Genomic DNA, 17048 nt, shown 5'->3' on the forward strand with positions numbered 1-17048 from the left:
GAACTTCGCATCAGCAGAACCGTGTCATGCACACCCCTTTGCGTGCGGCGTATTTCGTCCCGCACCGTGTCCGTTCGGCCCGCCCGGGCTGCTCTGTGGGATGGTCACCTGCCGCTTGACGGCTGCGCACTGACCCCGCAGGACGATCACAAGCGGCGCGTCCCTTTTCTGTCCACGGACATGTGGGTCCTTTCGGGCTCGGGCTCCTGCGAACGCAGCTACCGCTCGTACACAGGGGCTGGAGCGGGCGTTTCTGCGATCTCGTCGCGAGCGGTGGGGAGACTCCGGGTCACGGGGCGTCCACGCGTCACCTTTGAAACACGCAGCCGGGGGTTCCTGGCTGGCTCAGTCCCAGGGGCACGCCGCTCTTGGTCTCCAGGTCGTGAGTTGGAGCTCCGCACTGGGCGTGGAGCCCACTTTTTAGAGTCAGTAAATCAAGAGAACAAACAGCGCAGCTGCGGGGCTTGGTCTGCGGAGCACGCAGGGGCCCCTGCGCTTGCGTCCCGCATCCGGGCAGGGTTTGCTTTAAAGCCGGAGGGACGAATTCCGCTGCCGCCCCCGCCCGGATCTCTGGGGGAGCCGTGCGGTCTTGTGTTCCCACCTGGCGCGCCAGAGAACCCCGGTTGTCCCGCGTCGCCCGCGCACTGGTGACAGCGTTGTCACACCCGCGTCGCCTGGGCACTGGTGACAGCGTTGTCACACCCGCGTCCCCTGCGCACTGGTGACAGCGTTGTCACACCCGCGTTGCCCGGGCACTGGTGACAGCGTTGTCACACCCGCGTCGCCCGCGCACTGGTGACAGCATTGTCACACCCGCGTCCCCTGGGCACTGGTGACAGCGTTGTCACACTCGGGTCCCCTGGGCACTGGTGACAGCGTTGTCACACCCGCGTAGCCCGCGCACTGGTGACAGCGTTGTCACACCCGCGTCCGCTGCGCCCTGGTGACAGCGTTGTCACACCCACGTCGCCCGGGCACTGGTGACAGCGTTGTCACACCCGCATACGCTGCGCCCTGGTGACAGCGTTGTCACACCCGCGTCCGCTGCACACTGGTGACAGCGTTGTCACACCCGCTGACGTCAGCCGCTCTCAGCGGCACGCGGGCGTCTTGCGTTTCCCTGCGGGCCGAGGAGCTCCCCGTTCCAACTTCGGGCCTCCCAGACGTCGTCTGGGACGCGCGCGTCGCCTTCCGCCGCCCTTGAACCCGGCCGTATCCGCCGACAGCGCGGGGGGGCGGCAGGCCTGGGTCGGACGCGCAACCGCCGCGGCCTCCCCTTCTCCCCCACGCCCGGGCACGGCCTCGGTGCCCGCGGAATGAGCCGCCGCGCGGCAGTGCCCGCTCCCGGCCTCCGTCTCCCAGTGGGCATGCTCGTTCCTGTCCCGCCCACAGCCCCGGGCTTCGCGGGACGCGCCGCGGACGCAGAGCCTGCTCCCCGCTGCGCCGGCTTCGCGACTTGGAAAAGGCGGAGCTGGTTTTCTTCCCCGCAGCTGGCCCGAGAAGCTCCACGTGGAGCCCCGCCCACAGCAGGCCCCGCCCACATCTGTCACTTCGTGGCGGGGCGGGGCAGGGAGGAGGCCCTCCCGGGGGGCGTGGCTAGAACAGACGTGAGGAAGTGGGTGGAGTTCTGGAGGCCTTGACCAATGAGAGGGAAGAGCCCGGAGCCGGAGGGGGCGCGGCTGAGCAGACGGCGAGGGCGTTGTCCGCGTTTCCATTGGGCGGCCGGCGTCGCCTGGGAGACGTGGAGACCGGGAGGTGGCCGGGTCGGCCTTTCCTGGGAGGCGGGGCTTCCGGGGGCGGGCCGCCTGACAGGCGCCCGTCGTCAGCTGACCCGCCGCCATCTTGTCCGCCATTTGCCAGCGGCGCGGCGCCCAGCCGGAGGGGTACGGCAGTGCGAGCGCGGGCTGCGGAGCGGGTCGCAGCCGCCGCCGCCCCGCGGACAGCAGCCGACCTGGCCAGGGAGCCCGCCCCGCCGCGGCAGCCGGCAGCGCAGCGCTCCGCGGGCGGCAGGCGCGGCCCCCGGGCCCCCGCACGGTGCCCGGCCGCGGGCCTCCCGGGGCTCGAGCCCGGCGGCGTCCGCCGCGATGGCCCTCAAGATGGTCAAGGGCAGCATCGACCGCATGTTCGACAAGAACCTGCAGGACCTCGTGCGCGGCATCCGCAACCACAAAGAGGACGAGGTGAGCCCGGCGCGCCGCGCGGGGCCGGTCTGGCTGGGCCCGAGCCCGGCCCCGGTGCCGCCCCGGACCCCGACCCCAACCCCGGCCCCGGTACCGACCCCGACCCCGGCCTTCAGCTCGTCCCCGAAGCCCCGCGCCCGACTCGAGCCCTGCCTGCTTGCGACCCGGGCCGCCCCACGCCCGCTTTCCCTCTGAGCCTCAGTTTACCCCCGGGGGCCGCAGACGGCCCCTGGCGGGACCCGAGCCACCGTTGCCAGCCCTCCCTTAGCTCCCGCGCGTGTCGGATCACGTGGGGGCCCGCCGCCGGGCGGCCCCCGTGGCCTCAGTTTCCCCGCTGGGCTTCGGACGCCCGCCCCCCTCCGCCCGCCGGTGTCCGCGGGGACTCGGCAGGCCCAGCTCCTCCCCGGGGCTCTGGACTCCTGGTGGGGGGCTTCCTCTCCGCGGGCCGCCCCGCTAGCGCGTCCGGGCCGTCTGTGGCCGGGTCCGGAGTCGGGCCTGGCCTCCTGGACCCGTGTCCCCAGGAAGGTGGGGCCGCAGCTGCTAGGGAGGGGGCACAGCGGGAGCCCGGAGTGAAGACTTGGAAGCCCCTGAGGGGTCCCGGGACGGGGAAGCCGCCTTCGATTGGAAACCCTGAAGGAGGGCGAGAGGAAGGTGGTCCCGGCGTGGAATGTGGGCACGTTTCCTTCCCTCCGTCCCTCCCCCCCAGCCTGTGACCTAGATTTGGGAGGAGTGGGGACAGTTAGGGGCCCTCAGGCCGCTGGCTTCCTGGAGTCCGCACTCACACCAGGGGTCAGGAGCGGGCGGCGGGCTCTCCTGGGCAAGGGGTGGAGGCCCTGAGGCGCGGGTCCCAGCCGCAGGTCCCCCGCCGCAGGCCTCGCAATGGCGCCTCTTCCCGGCGGAGACGTCGGGGAGTTTGCTGGAGCGACGGTCCGCGCCGGCCGGCCATAGCACCTTTTCGGGATGGGCGTGACCCCCTCCCTCCCCCGCCCCCTGGCAGTCATGGGGTTCCTTTAGGCCATTTCCACCCGCTTTCCTTCCCAGGCTGCACCCGGGTTTTGCCTGGAGTGACCCGTCCTGGCCATGTTGGTCATGTTTTGTATCTCAGCCCCGACCCTGGGGTCTTTGCCTTGGGCTGGACTTTCCCTCACAGAGTGGCTGGGCAGCTGTGGGACGGCTCACAGCCGCAGGTCCCTTGTGCACTGGCTGACCTCCTGTCTCAGTGCGTTCGTGGCTGTGCGGAGCCGCCTGTCTGGGATTCGGGGAAGGACCGGGGCCCACCAGGTGGGGCGGCTCTCGTCTGGGGGTTGCCCACTGTCCCCCCGGGCTGTTCCTGGGGCGGTCCTTGGTTCCTTGAGAGTCGAGGGCCCTTTCAGCGGGTGCGTGGGTGGTGGAGGAGGCCGCTGTTGAAGTCATCAAGGTCAGGGCTCTGTAGGGGTCCTGCCTTTGACCTGTGGGCGGTTCTCCGGAGACGCAGCGTCTTGGTGCCGTGGTCCCCTGACCAGAAGATGGTGGTGATCTGGAGGCTGGTGTCGGAGGCCCCCATTCTGACCCAGCACACAGCAGATGACTTGCTGCTCCCGTAGTCCCCACTCTCTGGCCCCCATCGAGGCCCTTCCCTTCTACACACCGCGCCCAGCGAGGACTCGCGTTTCTGCAGCACATAGTTCCCTCAGAGGGTAACCTCGGAGCAGATTTTAGCTAAAACTTCCGTGCCGTGTCCTGCAGTGGGGCCCAGCAGGGCCTGGAAGCCACATGGGAACACGGCACGAATCTTAGTAGCTCAGCTGTGCTGTGCGGTGTCGGGAGACCGCATCCAGGCTGTGGGGCCCGTTTGACCTGGTGAGATTGGGGAAACCTCCCCTCCAGCGGGGGTGACGGCCACCTCCCCCTCACTGCGGGCTTCTGTGGATATGGAGAGGGACATGTCGTGGCTTCTGTGAGCGGCAGACCACCCCCCGAGGCTGTCTGCTTGGCTGTTCCAAACGCAGCGGCAACCCCTTTGTGGGTGGTGAGTGCAGTTCAGTGGGTTATGTTCAAAAAACAAAAACCAAACTAGAAAATTCCGGGCCCTCTGCACGCAGAGTAACTTAGTTATCGAAACTTCTTCCAGCTCATGACAGCTGGTGCGTGCGTGCGTACTGGGTCACCGTGGAAACACGTTTCGTAAATGAGTCCAAGAAGTTTGAAACTCTGGTCCAGTTCGTACATCTCTGGGTGCCTGAGTTAAGGTGTCCTTGAGATGGAGCGCAGTGTCGGCCGGGAGGGGGACCCACGTGCAGGTGTCCTTGCTTCTGAACTTCGGATATGATTGGGGGGAAGATCCAAAGACTTCTAAGTTTATTCTTTCTTTTTTCTTTTTTATTTTTTTTTAATTTTTTTTAAGATTTATTTATTTATTGGACAGACAGAGATCACAAGGAGGCAGAGAGGCAGGCAGAGAGAGAGGAGGAAGCAGGCTCCCCGCTGAGCAGAGAACCCAATGCGGGGCTCGATCCCAGGACCCTGGGATCATGACCTGAGCCGAAGGCAGAGGCTTTAATCCACTGAGCCACCCAGGCGCCCTCTTTTTTATTTTTTAAAGATGTTATTTATTTGACAGATCACAAGCAGGCAGAGAGGCAGGCAGTGGGCGGGTGGGGAAGCAGGCTCCCAGCTGAGCAGAGGGCCTGATGCGGGGCTCGATCCCAGAACCCGGAGATCATGACCTGAGCCGAAGGCAGACACTTAACAATTGAGCCCCTCAGGATCCCCCTAAGTTTATTCTTCTGGGAACTCTTCATATTTGGGAGAAAGCTGTTTTTTCTGTCTTTTTATTTATTTTTTATTTTTATTTATTTATTTTTTTTAGATTTTATTTATTTATTTGACAGAGAGAAATCACAAGTAGGCAGAGAGGCAGGCAGAGAGAGAGGAGGAAGCAGGCTCCCTTCTGAGCAGAGAGCCCGATGTGGGGCTCGAACCCAGGACCTGGGATCATGACCTGAGCCGAAGGCAGCGGCTTAACCCACTGAGCCACCCAGGCGCCCATTTTCTGTCTTTTTAAGTTGTAGAGTCATACCCATACTTTAAAAAATGGGCTCAGTGTTTTGTGTTTTTTAATTACGGTTTTACGTATTTGAGAGTGAGAGAAAGCGTGAGCGGGTGAAGGGAGAAGGACGAGCGGACGCCCCGCTCAGTGGGGAGCCCAATGCGGGGCTCCCTCCCAGCACTGCGGGATCGTGACCTGAGCCCGAGGCAGACTCTTAACTGACTAAGCCCCCCCTGGCGCCCCTTCTCGGTGTTCATTAACAAGAAAGAGAAGAGCCCCCTCCCTGTAGGTCAGTTTGGAGTATGTGCTCTGAGTGTTTCTTTCTGTGTGTAGAAATTGTGGGCGGTTCTTACTGTCTGTTACGACTGCTCTGCGTCCTGGGGCACCTGGCCGGCTCAGTCCGCAAGGCCTGCCACTTTTGATCTCGGGGTCATGAGTTGGGGCCCCACGTTGGGCGTAGGGTTTACTAGAAAAGACTCCATTCTGCTGCTTGCTGGTTAGTTTAGTGGTGCTGACTGCTCTCCAGGATGCGGCATGGGAAGGCCTCCCACGGGGCGGGTAGTGTGTGTTGTCGGTGTGTCCTGTCCCCCCCCTTCCCCGGTTGGGCGTGCCGTAGTTTGTTCCCCCCGTTCAGGGCCTTCCCTTGGTTGGGGACGGGCCCTGCATGGCTCTGCTAGTGTCTGAAGAGCGTTGGCTTGGTTTTGCGGGGGTGTAAACACTTGAGCCCATTGGACTGGTGTTTCGGAACGTCCTTCAGTCGGTGTGGGGCGTAGTTGGAAGTGAGGTGTGGTCGGGTTCAGACCGAACTGCCCGGAGCTGCGGACACGCCGTCGTTTGCCATCTCAGAGATGCCGGTGCTGGGGCTGAACCCAGGAGGCTGGTGCTGGGGCCTGTCGGGCACGCAGGACCGGGGTCTGCTCTGGGGACAGTCACTGCAGAGTAGGTTATGTCTGGCCTGGGTCAGGCACTCGGGGCTTTGTGGCTGTTGGTGAGAAGTTCTTTTATTTTAACAACTTTTGAGACTCATAGTAAATTTGAACTGAGCTTTTTTTTTTTTTTTTTTTTTTTCTTTAATGACATGGGTCATGATCCTAAATCAGGGTCTCCCCCTCGGCATTGCTGACATTCAGGACTGGGTCATTTTGGGGGTGGGGTCTGTCCCAGGGACTGTGGGAACAGAGCAGCATCCTGGCCCCACCCAGTCGATGCCAGGAGCTTGCCATCGTGACAGTCACAAATGTCCCCAGACATTGCCCAGGAGAATCGCTGACCCACACTGGTAAGAAAAATCTCCCCAGGGCGCCTGGGTGGCTCAATGGGTTGAGCCTCTGCCTTCGGCTCGGGTCATGGTCTCAGGGTCCTGGGATCGAGCCCCGCATCGGGCTCTCTGCTCAGCGGGGAGCCTGTTTCCCTTCCTCTCTCTCTGCCTGCTGCTCTGCCTACTTGTGATCTCTGTCAAATAGATAAATAAAATCTTTAAAAAAAAAAGAAAAGAAAAATCTCCCCAAATTCCCTCATGCTCTTCCCTTCATCCATGTCCCCTGTGTCCCCTGCCTTGTCACCATGTTGTTGGACCCTGTGATATTGTGATGTAAGAAATACACCTTTTGGTCTTTGTCCCTCGCTCTGGGCACAGAGCTCCTAAAGTCTTTGTCATTTCCTAAGCAATAACAGTATTAGGAAGTTTTTGTCATTTCCTAAGCAATTAAGGTATCAGGAGCAGCCTTGTTTATGTGTTTGCTCTCTGCCCACAGTTCCTAACCCTTAGCTTTTAGATCCGTTGGCATTTCCTGGGTCACAGAAGTGTCTTTTGTTCCAGTGAGATGACCTGGTGGGCTGCTGGGTGGGAGCAGATCACCAGAGAGACCACCATTGGAAGCTTGGAGCTGTCGGCCCCAACCCCAGCTTCGGGGAGGGAGCGGGCTAGGGACTGAATGACTGATCTGTCCCGCACATCTGTAAGCGGCGGTTGGAGAGTCTTGGTTGGCGAAAGCATCGTGTCCTGGGCGGATGGCGTGGTGCAAAGCGACTCTGCCAGGACAGGGGCGCCTGCGGTGGGGGCCGTTCTGGACGCCTCCCTGTGTACATCTTCATCTGGCTGTTGATCGTCGTGTCGGCCATGGCCTTTCTTCTGTGCTCAGCTGCTCGCGGCGGACAAGTGCTTTCCTGAGGTCCGCGAGCCGCTTTGGCAAAATTAATTGAACCTGAGAGCAGGGGGACACGTGAACTCCCATTCATAGCCGGTCGGTCAGAGGACAGCCAACCTGGGCTGGGGCCTGGGGCCAGAGGTGGGGACAGTTTTGGGGGGCCAAGCGCAGAACTTGCCGGCGTCCCTCCCAGGCGTGGGGGCTGAGGAAGACTGGTCCCAGGCACACTTGCCAAGTGTTTCCTAGATGGGTTCTTTCCTAATCTTACTTGTTGTGAAGGTGTAGTGCATGAGATGCTATGTAGTTTATTTTATTTTTTTAAAGATTTTATTTATCTGCTAGAGAGAGGGTGCGCACACATGCGCGCAAGCAGGGGGAGCGGCAGAAGGGGAAGTAGCCTCCCTGCTGAGCAGGGAGCACTGATGGGGGGCTCGATCCCAGGACCCCGTGATCATGACCTGAGCCCAAGGCAGAGGCTTTAACCCACTGGGCCACCCAGATGTCCCTATTACGTGTAGTTTAATTAAGATAATTAGTTGAAGTTCTCTGAGTGTCATTTCTTCGCTTTGTTTATATCTTTATCCCTGAAATTTGTGTCCCTGAACGGTCTGGTGGACTGTTGTCCAGCCTAGCTCTCCCGGTCCGGCTCCTGATGCTCGTCTCCGTCAGGGAGCCCCGCAGCTTGTGGGCACCGTGGCTGACAGCACCCAGCCCCCTGCCTTCTGGACATCTGGGCGGTTTCCGGTCTGGGGCCTTTCATGAACGACCCTCCAGGGTGGGATTGCTGCGCTGGGGGTGCCACCCGGCTGCCCGAGCGCTGTTCCCCGCACAGGTCCCAGAGGCAGGCGCGAGCGCCCAGGAGCCGTTGGGAACCCGCAGGACAGACAGCCCCCTTCACTTCCCCGACCCGGGGCATGACCCGGGGCACGGCTGGGTGTGCTTTCCGCAGCAGCCGGTGGCCGTTTGCATTCCTTGTGACATTGCCTAAGGCCTTTGGTGGCTTCTTCTGTCTGGCTGCCAGTCTGTAGGGGCTCTTTGAAGGGCCCACTGGAGATGGAAGGCGTGCTGGGTGGCCGGGCCATGGGGGGCGTCCAGGAGGACCCAGGCTGGCGGTGGGGCTGCGTCTGCTCTTGCGCCCGTCTTGGGTGGCGCTCGTGGTACTACAGCTCGGAGCACCCTGGGGGCAGTGGGAGGAGGACGGAAGGGGACCCAGGTATGCCTGAGGCCAGCACTTGGCCTCAGTTCTGTGGGGGCCGTCCTGGACGCTCACCCGATGCCAGGAGCACCCCCAGTCATGACCACCACTGAGATCCCCTGGGCGTCCCGGACACACACACACACACACCCCCGCCCACAAACACACCCCTGTGCTCTAGGAGATCTGCTGGTTAGGGAGCGGGGGTGGTAGGTGGAAGGTTAGGACATCCGAGGCTTGACCGTGGACTTCTTCCCCCACCACCCCTCTTTCCCCTACCCCTGTCCATGCACCCCTCCCCTGCTTTGCCCTGGGCCGGTGGAGGGCATAGACATGGCAGCCACTCCCCACCTCACGTCCCTCCCCAGTCTCGGCTTCCCCAAGGCTATTTAGGTGGGCCACAAAGTGGGCCATGTATTGTGCCCCTGTCCTTGTTAGGCAGCATGGAGGCTCACGGGTGGGTCCTGGTACCCTTGTCCCCTACGGTGGGACCCTCGTGTGTAGTGTCTTCTCCTGCCTCTGCTTGGGGTCCAAAGGACAGGTGCTCTCTCAGCAGAAGGACTTGGACCTTTTGCCTAACTGGACAGCTCCGTCAGCCTTGCGGGGTCTCCAGCAGCTGGGCCCTGGGGGGGGCGGTTGGCAACTGCTGCAGCGGGGAGGGGCTGCTGCTGTAGGACACAGACCGGCAGGAGCCCGTGAGTGTCTGTGCAGAGCAGGAAGCAGCAGGTCCGTCCAGGTCACGCGGACTAAGGTGGGGGTTCTGGATGATCGGGGGGATTTCTCACACAGTGTTATTGGGGTGTGGTTTACATACCTAGTGTTCACCTGCTTTAGCTTGAAGTTCAGCAAAAGTTTTTAAAAATTTCGTTTACGAGGGATGCCTCAGTAGCTCAGTTGTCGAGTGTCTGCCTTCGGCTCATGTCATGATCCAGGGGTCCTGGGATCGAGCCCCACGTGGGATCCCTGCTCAGCAGGGAGCCTGCTTCTCCCTCTCCCACTCCCCCTGCTTGTGTTCCCTCTCTTGCCCTCCATCTCTCTCTCTCTCTCTGTCTGTCTGTCTCTCAAATAGATAATTTTTTTTAAAGATTTTATTTATTTGACAGAGAGAGATCACAAGCAGGCAGAGAGGCAGGCAGAGAGACAGGAGGAAGCAGGCTCCCTGCTGAGCAGAGAGCCCGATGGGGGGCTCGATCCCAGGACCCTGAGATCATGACCTGAGCCGAAGGCAGCGGCTTAACCCACTGAGCCACCCAGGTGGCCCTGATTGTTAGATTTAAATGAAGTGCTTCAGGGAACTCTACAAAGTGGCCAGGGTCAAAATGGCTGTTTTATATTAGACCTGAGGAGTTCCCATGTAAGGGAAGTTCATGGCCTTTGTTCTAGGTTAGATTCTCTAAAGACGATGTGGAAAGGGCATGCATGCATTTCAGGCCTCAGTTCGCTCTGTGCGGAAGCGTGAATTCGCACAGAACAGACTGAGGTATTTTGAAAAATCGAGTCATGTTTGTACCTCTCCTTTCCTTCTCCTTCCTTTCTTCCTTCTCTTTCTCTCTTTTTTAAGATTTTACGTATCAGAGAGCGAGAACATGCGCAGGGGGAGTGGCAGGCAGAGGGGGAAGCAGGGGAACCCGATGCCAGACTTGATCCCAGAACCCTGGGATCATGACCTGGGCTGAGGGCAGATGCCTAACGACTGAGCCACCCAGGGGTCCCCCTCTCTCTTTCTCTTTCTTTTCTTTTTGTTCTCCTCCTCTTCCTTCTCCCTCTCCTTTTTCTTCTCTTTTCTTCTCTTTCAGTGTCGGGGCTCCCGGGCAGCTCAGTCTGTTACGTGTCCAACTCTTGAGCTCAGGTCGATCTCATCAGGGTTATGGGTTCAGGCCCCACACTGGACTCCACATTGGGCGCGGAGTCTTTCAGACGAGAGGACAAATAATCGTCAGCGCTGTGTGGTCATTTATACCTCAGGCTCCACAGTCTTTCTTTTTTTTTCTTTTTCTTTTTTTTTTAAGATTTTATTTATTTATTTGACAGAGAGAGATCACAAGTAGATGGAGAGGCAGGCAGAGAGAGAGAGAGAGAGAGAGGGAAGCAGGCTCCCCGCTGAGCAGAGAGCCCGATGCGGGCCTCGATCCCAGGACCCTGAGATCATGACCTGAGCCGAAGGCAGCGGCTTAACCCACTGAGCCACCCAGGCGCCCCTCCACAGTCTTTCTAGTTTATGTTTTTATTATAATTGTTTGGATGTAGGTCATGTGCGCATGCCGTGACCGGTTTTGTTTTCTTGTTGTAAAAGGCATTGAATGGATACTGTCCTCCTCCGTCGGCAGTGCTGTAGTGGATGAGAGATGAGCATAACATCTGTGTGTCGCTCTCCTTCCTTTACCTTTCTGTCACTCCGAGTAAGGTCGTGTTTAAGTCCTCCTCCGTGAGCAGGAGACAGGTTCTTCTCTGTCCTTAGGACTCCCCTTGTCCTGTCTGCAGGAGCCAGGAGCCGCATTCGCTTTTCCACCGAAAAAGTAACGTTCAGGCAGGGCCTCCCTGAAAGCCGCCACTCTCCTGTGAGGCTCATCTCCTCCCTGGTGAGTGCTTCGAGGTTCAGAGATGGATGTCACCGGGCTCCGTGGGTCCGGCTCTGTTCCCCGGGGGGTGTTGTCTTCGGGTGGAGAATTCCGGTCAGCATTTTCCCCACCGTCAAGAGGCCTCCGTGGTTTCTGACAACAGGTCGGAATCCTTTCTCCCCGTGTAGCACGTGATTTTCCTCTGGCTCCTTTGAGGACTTTCTCCCAGGGTCCCTGGCTGGCCCCGTCGGAAGAGCGTGGGACTCTCGTCCCTGGGGCTATGAATTCGAGCCCCACACTGGAGGTAGAGATTATGTAAATAAATGAACTTTTAAAAAAAGATTTTCTCCTCTAAGTTTCCATTTTTGGCAGTTTGACTTGTTTGGTGACCGTTTTCATTTTCTGTTCTGGGTGCTGAGCTCCTTGAACCTGTGAATTAGGACTTTCACCAAATTTGGGGAAGTTCTAGCCATTTGTTTTCCAAATATATCCTCTGTCCCGCCCTTTCCTTTCTGGGACACCAGTTAGGCATGTGTTACACCTTGTGGGCTTGTCCCACAGACCCTGAGGTTCTGCTCCTCTTTGCTAGAACGTTTCTGTCCTGACTGGGGGTTCCGGTCTGCGTCAGGCTTGCTGGCGCGCTGTCGCCCGTGTGCCGCGCCGCGCCTTTGGTGACTCCTGTTCCAGAAACTGTTTCGATTCTAGACTTTCCATCTGCTTCTCTTACATCCTTTGCCTTTCTCTGCCGAGGTGGCCCCTTTTCTTGTTCTTCCCGGGCATATTTTCCTCTGGTCCGTGAGAGCATCATTATGGTTCTGAAGTTGAGATCTCGGGGTGTTAGTTCCGTCCTTGGGGACGGCTCAGGGCCAGTGCACCTTGGCTGGCTGGTTTTCCTGGCATCTGGGTAGTGTTTCCTGTTTGTTATTTTGAAGAACTTCGGGTCATATCCTGAATGTGGTGACCCGTCGTTTGCAGAGGCTCTAGATTCTGTTCTGCTCCCTGAGAAGCATCGTTCGGGGCAGCGGCTACTTGGGCCGAGACTCCAGCTCGGTCTTTCGTCGCGGGTGGGGGTGGGGGCGGGGGAAGTGCCCCAGCAGCTTCGGCTGTGTGCCATGTGCCGTGTGCGCCTCGTCCTGGGGTCCGTGGGACTGTGGCTGAGTGTGTGTCCAGAGTGTGGGCACCCCCACCCCTCCTCTGGCGGCTGCTGTGTGAGCCCTAGTCTCTGCTTTCCGGCTCTTGAAGCCACCCGATGCGGGGCTCGATCCCAGGACCCTGAGATCACGACCTGAGCCGAAGGCAGAGGCTTAACCCACTGAGCCACCCAGGCGCCCTGGGTTTGGTGGACACCCAGGAGCCGGACTCTGTTTACCCTTTCAGGAGCTGCCGGGCTCCTCTGCGGCACCCTCCCGTCTTCCAGCCCTGTCGTCTGTGGCGAGGGCCGGTTTCTCCAACGCCTGTGACCGTCTTTCTGTTCTCTCCCTCTTGAGTCGTTAACAGTGATGCAGGCCGGGGAGGCCGGGGGAGGGCACTGCAGCTCCCGAGTGGGATTCAGTAACCCGAAGCCTGTTGGAAGGATGCAGTGACGCTTGTCCATGGCTCCGAGTCCCGGTCATAAAAGATTCATGGAGCATCTGTGGCTGACAGAGGGCTCAAGTAGCTCCTTTCCCCAGGAGCCTGCATTTCGGGCCAGGACGGGCTGTGGGCTGAGGGGCCGTGAGCAGGGGCCCCACGGTGAGGTCCAGGCCCAGGGCACTCGGCACAGGGGTCTGCCGACCGTGCGGGCCACGCGGGTCCCGTGGGGGTGGCGCACCGCGGAATCTTGCCCCCTGGTGGACAGCGGGGGACGTTCCGGCCACTGTCGCTCTGGTTAGATGACAGGAAGTGCCGGGCATGTGCGGGGCTGTGTGTCTCCGCGGCAGGGGAGGTGGGAGCCTCGTGCCTCGCTGCTCCCAGAAGGCGCATCCATGGTGCGGGTCCTGGTGTCAGCCGGCCTCAGCTCACACCCGTGTGAGTGGTAGATGCGTGGAATCCGCGAGGACACCCCGGGGCATCCAAAAACGCGTTCCCACAGATGCTGTAGCTCGACTCACAGCCGTGGGGAAGCGGGGAGGATGCAGGTGCCCGTCCCGCGGTGACCGGATAAGGGCCAGGTGGCCTGTGTGCTTGGGGTGGGGACGGGACCCCTCCCTGCAGCGCACGTGAGCCCTGCCGCGCTGCTGCTGGAGACGAGCCCCGGGCCGCTGAGACCCCCACGCCGGCTTCCTGGTGGTCCCGGCGGGGCTGCGGGGCTCGGTGTGGAGCACCAGCGGGACCTGGGGCTCGTTTCCCGGCAGGTGCACGTCTCAGGTGCAGGTCGCTGAAAGGCTAAACCAGAAAATCAGGAAGATTTCCGTGTCCCGATTTTTCGTGTTGAAATTGTTCTTTTAAACTTGTAAAACTTCTGTGTAGGAGGCATCAGCTAGGGGTATGCGGCTGGCTGAAAGGAGCGTGCGGCTCTGGATTTGGGGCACCCTGGTCTTGGGTCACGATCTTAGGGTTAGAAGTTCGAGCCCCCTGTTTGGTGTAGAGATTGCTTAAAAATAGAATCTTTTTTTTTTTTTTTAAGATTTTATTTATTTGACAGAGAGATCACAAGTAGACAGAGAGGCAGGCAAAGAGAGAGAGAGAGAGGGAAGCAGGCTCCCTGCTGAGCAGAGAGCCCGATGCGGGACTCGATCCCAGGACCCTGAGATCATGACCTGAGCCGAAGGCAGCAGCTTAACCCACTGAGCCACCCAGGCGCCCCTAAAAATAGAATCTTTAAAAAAGGTGGGGAACTATACAAATAAGTGGGGAAAATGGAATAAACAGACTTTGAGACCCCTGCTCCCATCAGCCTCCTTTCTCCGGGAGAACTGTGAGGGGGTCCTGGGCATCTGACCGCACCGAAATGGCTTTTCTGTGAAGATGTCTTCATTTTAGAGAGTGAGTGAGAGAGCGTGTGCGTGAGCCGGGGGCACGGGGGCTCAGGTAGGTCCCCAGCCCAGCATGGGGCTCGATCTCGTGACCTAAGCCGAAATCAAGAATAGGACACTCGACCGAGTGCGCCACGCAGGCGCCCCTGAAATGGCCTCGTTGAACAACAGCTATGTTAGCTGTTCGCGTGCCCTGCAGCCCCCGTTCCGAGCTCCGTTCCGTGGTTTCTAGTAAGTGCGTCCACAGCCGCGCACCATGCTCTGTTCGAGAACATTCCGTGACCCCAGGCAGCAAGCCCAGCCCCCGACACCCACTCGCCTGCTTCCTGCGGCTCAGGGGGCCTGCCCTGGGTGTTCGTGTGAACGGAATGACACTGTGTGGCCTTTGTGTTCGGCTTCTTGCTGCGGTGATTATTCTGTGTTTGTCTGAGAGCGCGCGAGTGACGGGGAGCAGCAGGCAGAGGGGGAGGGAGAAGCAGGCTCCCCGCCCAGCAGGGAGCCAGACGTGGCACCGGATCCCGGGACCCTGACACCACGACCCGAGCCCAAGGCAGACGCTTCGCCCACAGAGCCGCCCGGCGCCCCTGCGGTAATTATTCCTAACTGGTTTAGTCAGGCCCTTGCATTTTTTCATTTTTTTTCTTCTTTTAGGCAAAATATATCTCTCAGTGCATCGATGAAATCAAGCAGGAGCTGAAGCAGGACAACATCGCAGTGAAAGCAAACGCGGTCTGCAAGCTGACCTACGTAGGTACCGGGCCTGTTGACTCAGGCGACGTCGCTTCCCGGGGCGGCCACCCCCGCCCCAACAGCCCCGCTGCGGTCAGGCGGTCAGGCGGCGTAGCCGTCCCTCTGTCCCTCCTCTGCCCGCCCATTTATCCACTCCCCGCCCGCCTCCACCCACCTGTCAAACAGGCATCGGCACCCCTGGCTCTAGGCGCAGGCCGTGGCACACAGGGCTGATTTCTCCCAGTCGAAGGAGGGCGTGCTGTGAGGACCCTGAGGCCTGAGGTGTGGTGGACCCCACCTGGCCTGGGGAAGGCTGGCAGGGGACATCCCAGCGCCCTGTAGCTTCCAGGAGGAGCCCGTGCGCTCTCATCGACCTGGAGACTCAACCAGTATGTGTGGAGGCTGGCGCTTGAGCCGCAGACACTTGCCCTCCGCCTTCGTGATGAACCTGACTGTGTAGTTCTAGACGTGAGGGCTAGCGCCAGGGCGTGGGTTCCGGGAGGCCTGCCCCTGGGCGTGGGCGCGGTGTTGGGGTTCCAGCCGTGGTGTGTGCATGGAGACGACGGTGCCAGTCTTTCTAACAGTTACAGATGCTGGGATATGACATCAGCTGGGCTGCCTTCAACATCATAGAAGTCATGAGTGCCTCCAAGTTCACGTTCAAGGTGAGGTGGGGCAGAGGGTGTGCCCTGGCGAGAGGCCCCGCTCTGCAGAAAGGGAGTATGGCACACCAGCCTTGGCCCGCACACGCCGCCGCCTCAGCGTTTGTCCTGTTCTTTATTAACTCTTAACCTGCGTGGTGTTTGTCTTCCAGCTTTAAGGGACGTCCACAAAATGGGTTCGCAGGGTTGGTTACATATTTGAGCATCTTACTGGGAGGCTGCCCTAGGCCCCCAGCCCAGGGCCTCACAGTGGTTTCTGAGCATTTTCCCCCACCTCACGGAGGCCCTGCCTGCTAGGGACCCGGGGCTCAGCCCCCTCATGTGCTGTCGTGGCGTCAACAGCCGCGGCCCGCCGGAGGGCGTCGCGTGGTTCTCCCGGGGCCTGGCAGGCCAGCTGGGCGGATAGACTGTTTCCAGGTCCATGGGCCCCAGTGCCCACTGTGGGACACCGCCCAGGCCCACGGCGGTCTCCCTCCGATGGACACCGTTGTCCTGCCCGCGGGCCCCTCTTGGGGGAGCGGCAGAGGCGGTGCTCGGCCCGGGCAGCGAGGCATCGTGCCCACACACCAGTGTGACAGCGGTGTCTGCGCCAGCCTGGCGGGAAAGCAACGCGGAGAAACGCTCGCGCTCGGCTGGCTTCCGTGTCCCATCGCAGAGGCCGCTCCGGGCTGCCGGGGAGGTGGTCAGAACGTGCCCAGCGGAGGGCCGGACGGTGCGGCCGACATCACGAGAACTGGCGTGGCAGAGGCTGCAACCTCCGGGCTCTGGGGCGGGTTCCTCCCTCCTCCTCCGGTGACTTCCCGGCACCCCCTGGCTGTGGCCCTGCGGCCAGCCGCAGGCTGTCCCTGGCTGGCCCGGGGGCTTCCTCCCCCTGGGGTGTGTGGCCCTTGTCTCGCCTCTGACGCCCTGGTGTCTGGCTCACAGCGGATCGGCTACCTTGCTGCTTCCCAGTGCTTCCACGAGGGGACCGACGTCATCATGCTAACGACCAATCAGATCCGAAAGGTAGGCAGCCCTCCTGTGCCCCGGCTGTCCCCGGCCCCTCCCAGCACCCTCCCGGCCCCCGCCCCACCCTGCTCTCCACGCTGGCCTCTTGGGTGCTCCGAGCGAGCGGCACGTAGAAAGCTCCGAGGTTGCCCGGCTTTTGCTCTTGTGACCCCACCGTAAGCACGTGGCTTCCAGACATAGCCACTCTGTGGTCAGAAGACACCGGGTGGTATGGCAGGTCTGTGTCTGCTAGTGGGCTGTAGGCGAGGCCAGAGTGCTGCCTGCCCTCCCCCTTCCCTCGCTGGGGCCTCAGGCCATTGGAAGGAAGGCCGGCTCCGGCCTTGGGCTCCCCGCGCCTTCTCCCTGGGGCGGGGGCAGCTGCTGGGGCGCACACACCCTTCCCCACCGGGGCCTTTCTGCCCCCTGGGTTGTTGGGGTTTTTTTGTGTGCACAAGGAGAGCACGTGGGTTTGGGAAGGGGGTGGGGGGAGGAGCAGAGGGAGGACAAGCAGACTCCATGATGAGTGCAGAGAACGACTTGGGGCTCGATCTCCTCACCCTGAGATCATGACCTGAGCCAAAACCCAGAGTCAGATGCTCAACCGACTA

General features: G+C 60.5%; 1 protein-coding gene across 4 annotated transcripts in view; it reads left to right on the forward strand.

Annotated features, from left to right (window-relative positions):
• The first annotated feature begins 1840 nt into the window (after positions 1 to 1840).
• AP3D1 (adaptor related protein complex 3 subunit delta 1) overlaps positions 1841 to 17048 on the forward strand; it is a 34313-nt gene continuing 19105 nt past the window's right edge. For 3 of the 4 annotated variants that reach the window (XM_047709904.1, XM_047709894.1, XM_047709912.1), the window contains exons 1-4: positions 1944 to 2180; positions 14714 to 14809; positions 15376 to 15456; positions 16378 to 16458. In XM_047709904.1, the coding sequence (XP_047565860.1) occupies positions 2085 to 2180; positions 14714 to 14809; positions 15376 to 15456; positions 16378 to 16458 (354 nt within the window). In that variant the 5' untranslated portion in view covers positions 1944 to 2084. Of the gene's footprint in view, positions 2181 to 14713; positions 14810 to 15375; positions 15457 to 16377; positions 16459 to 17048 lie in introns of all 4 variants that reach the window. The other variant, XM_047709922.1, reaches the window with a different exon arrangement.

Source organism: Lutra lutra, chromosome 1 (genome assembly GCF_902655055.1).
Source record: "Lutra lutra chromosome 1, mLutLut1.2, whole genome shotgun sequence".
NCBI lineage: Eukaryota > Metazoa > Chordata > Mammalia > Carnivora > Mustelidae > Lutra > Lutra lutra.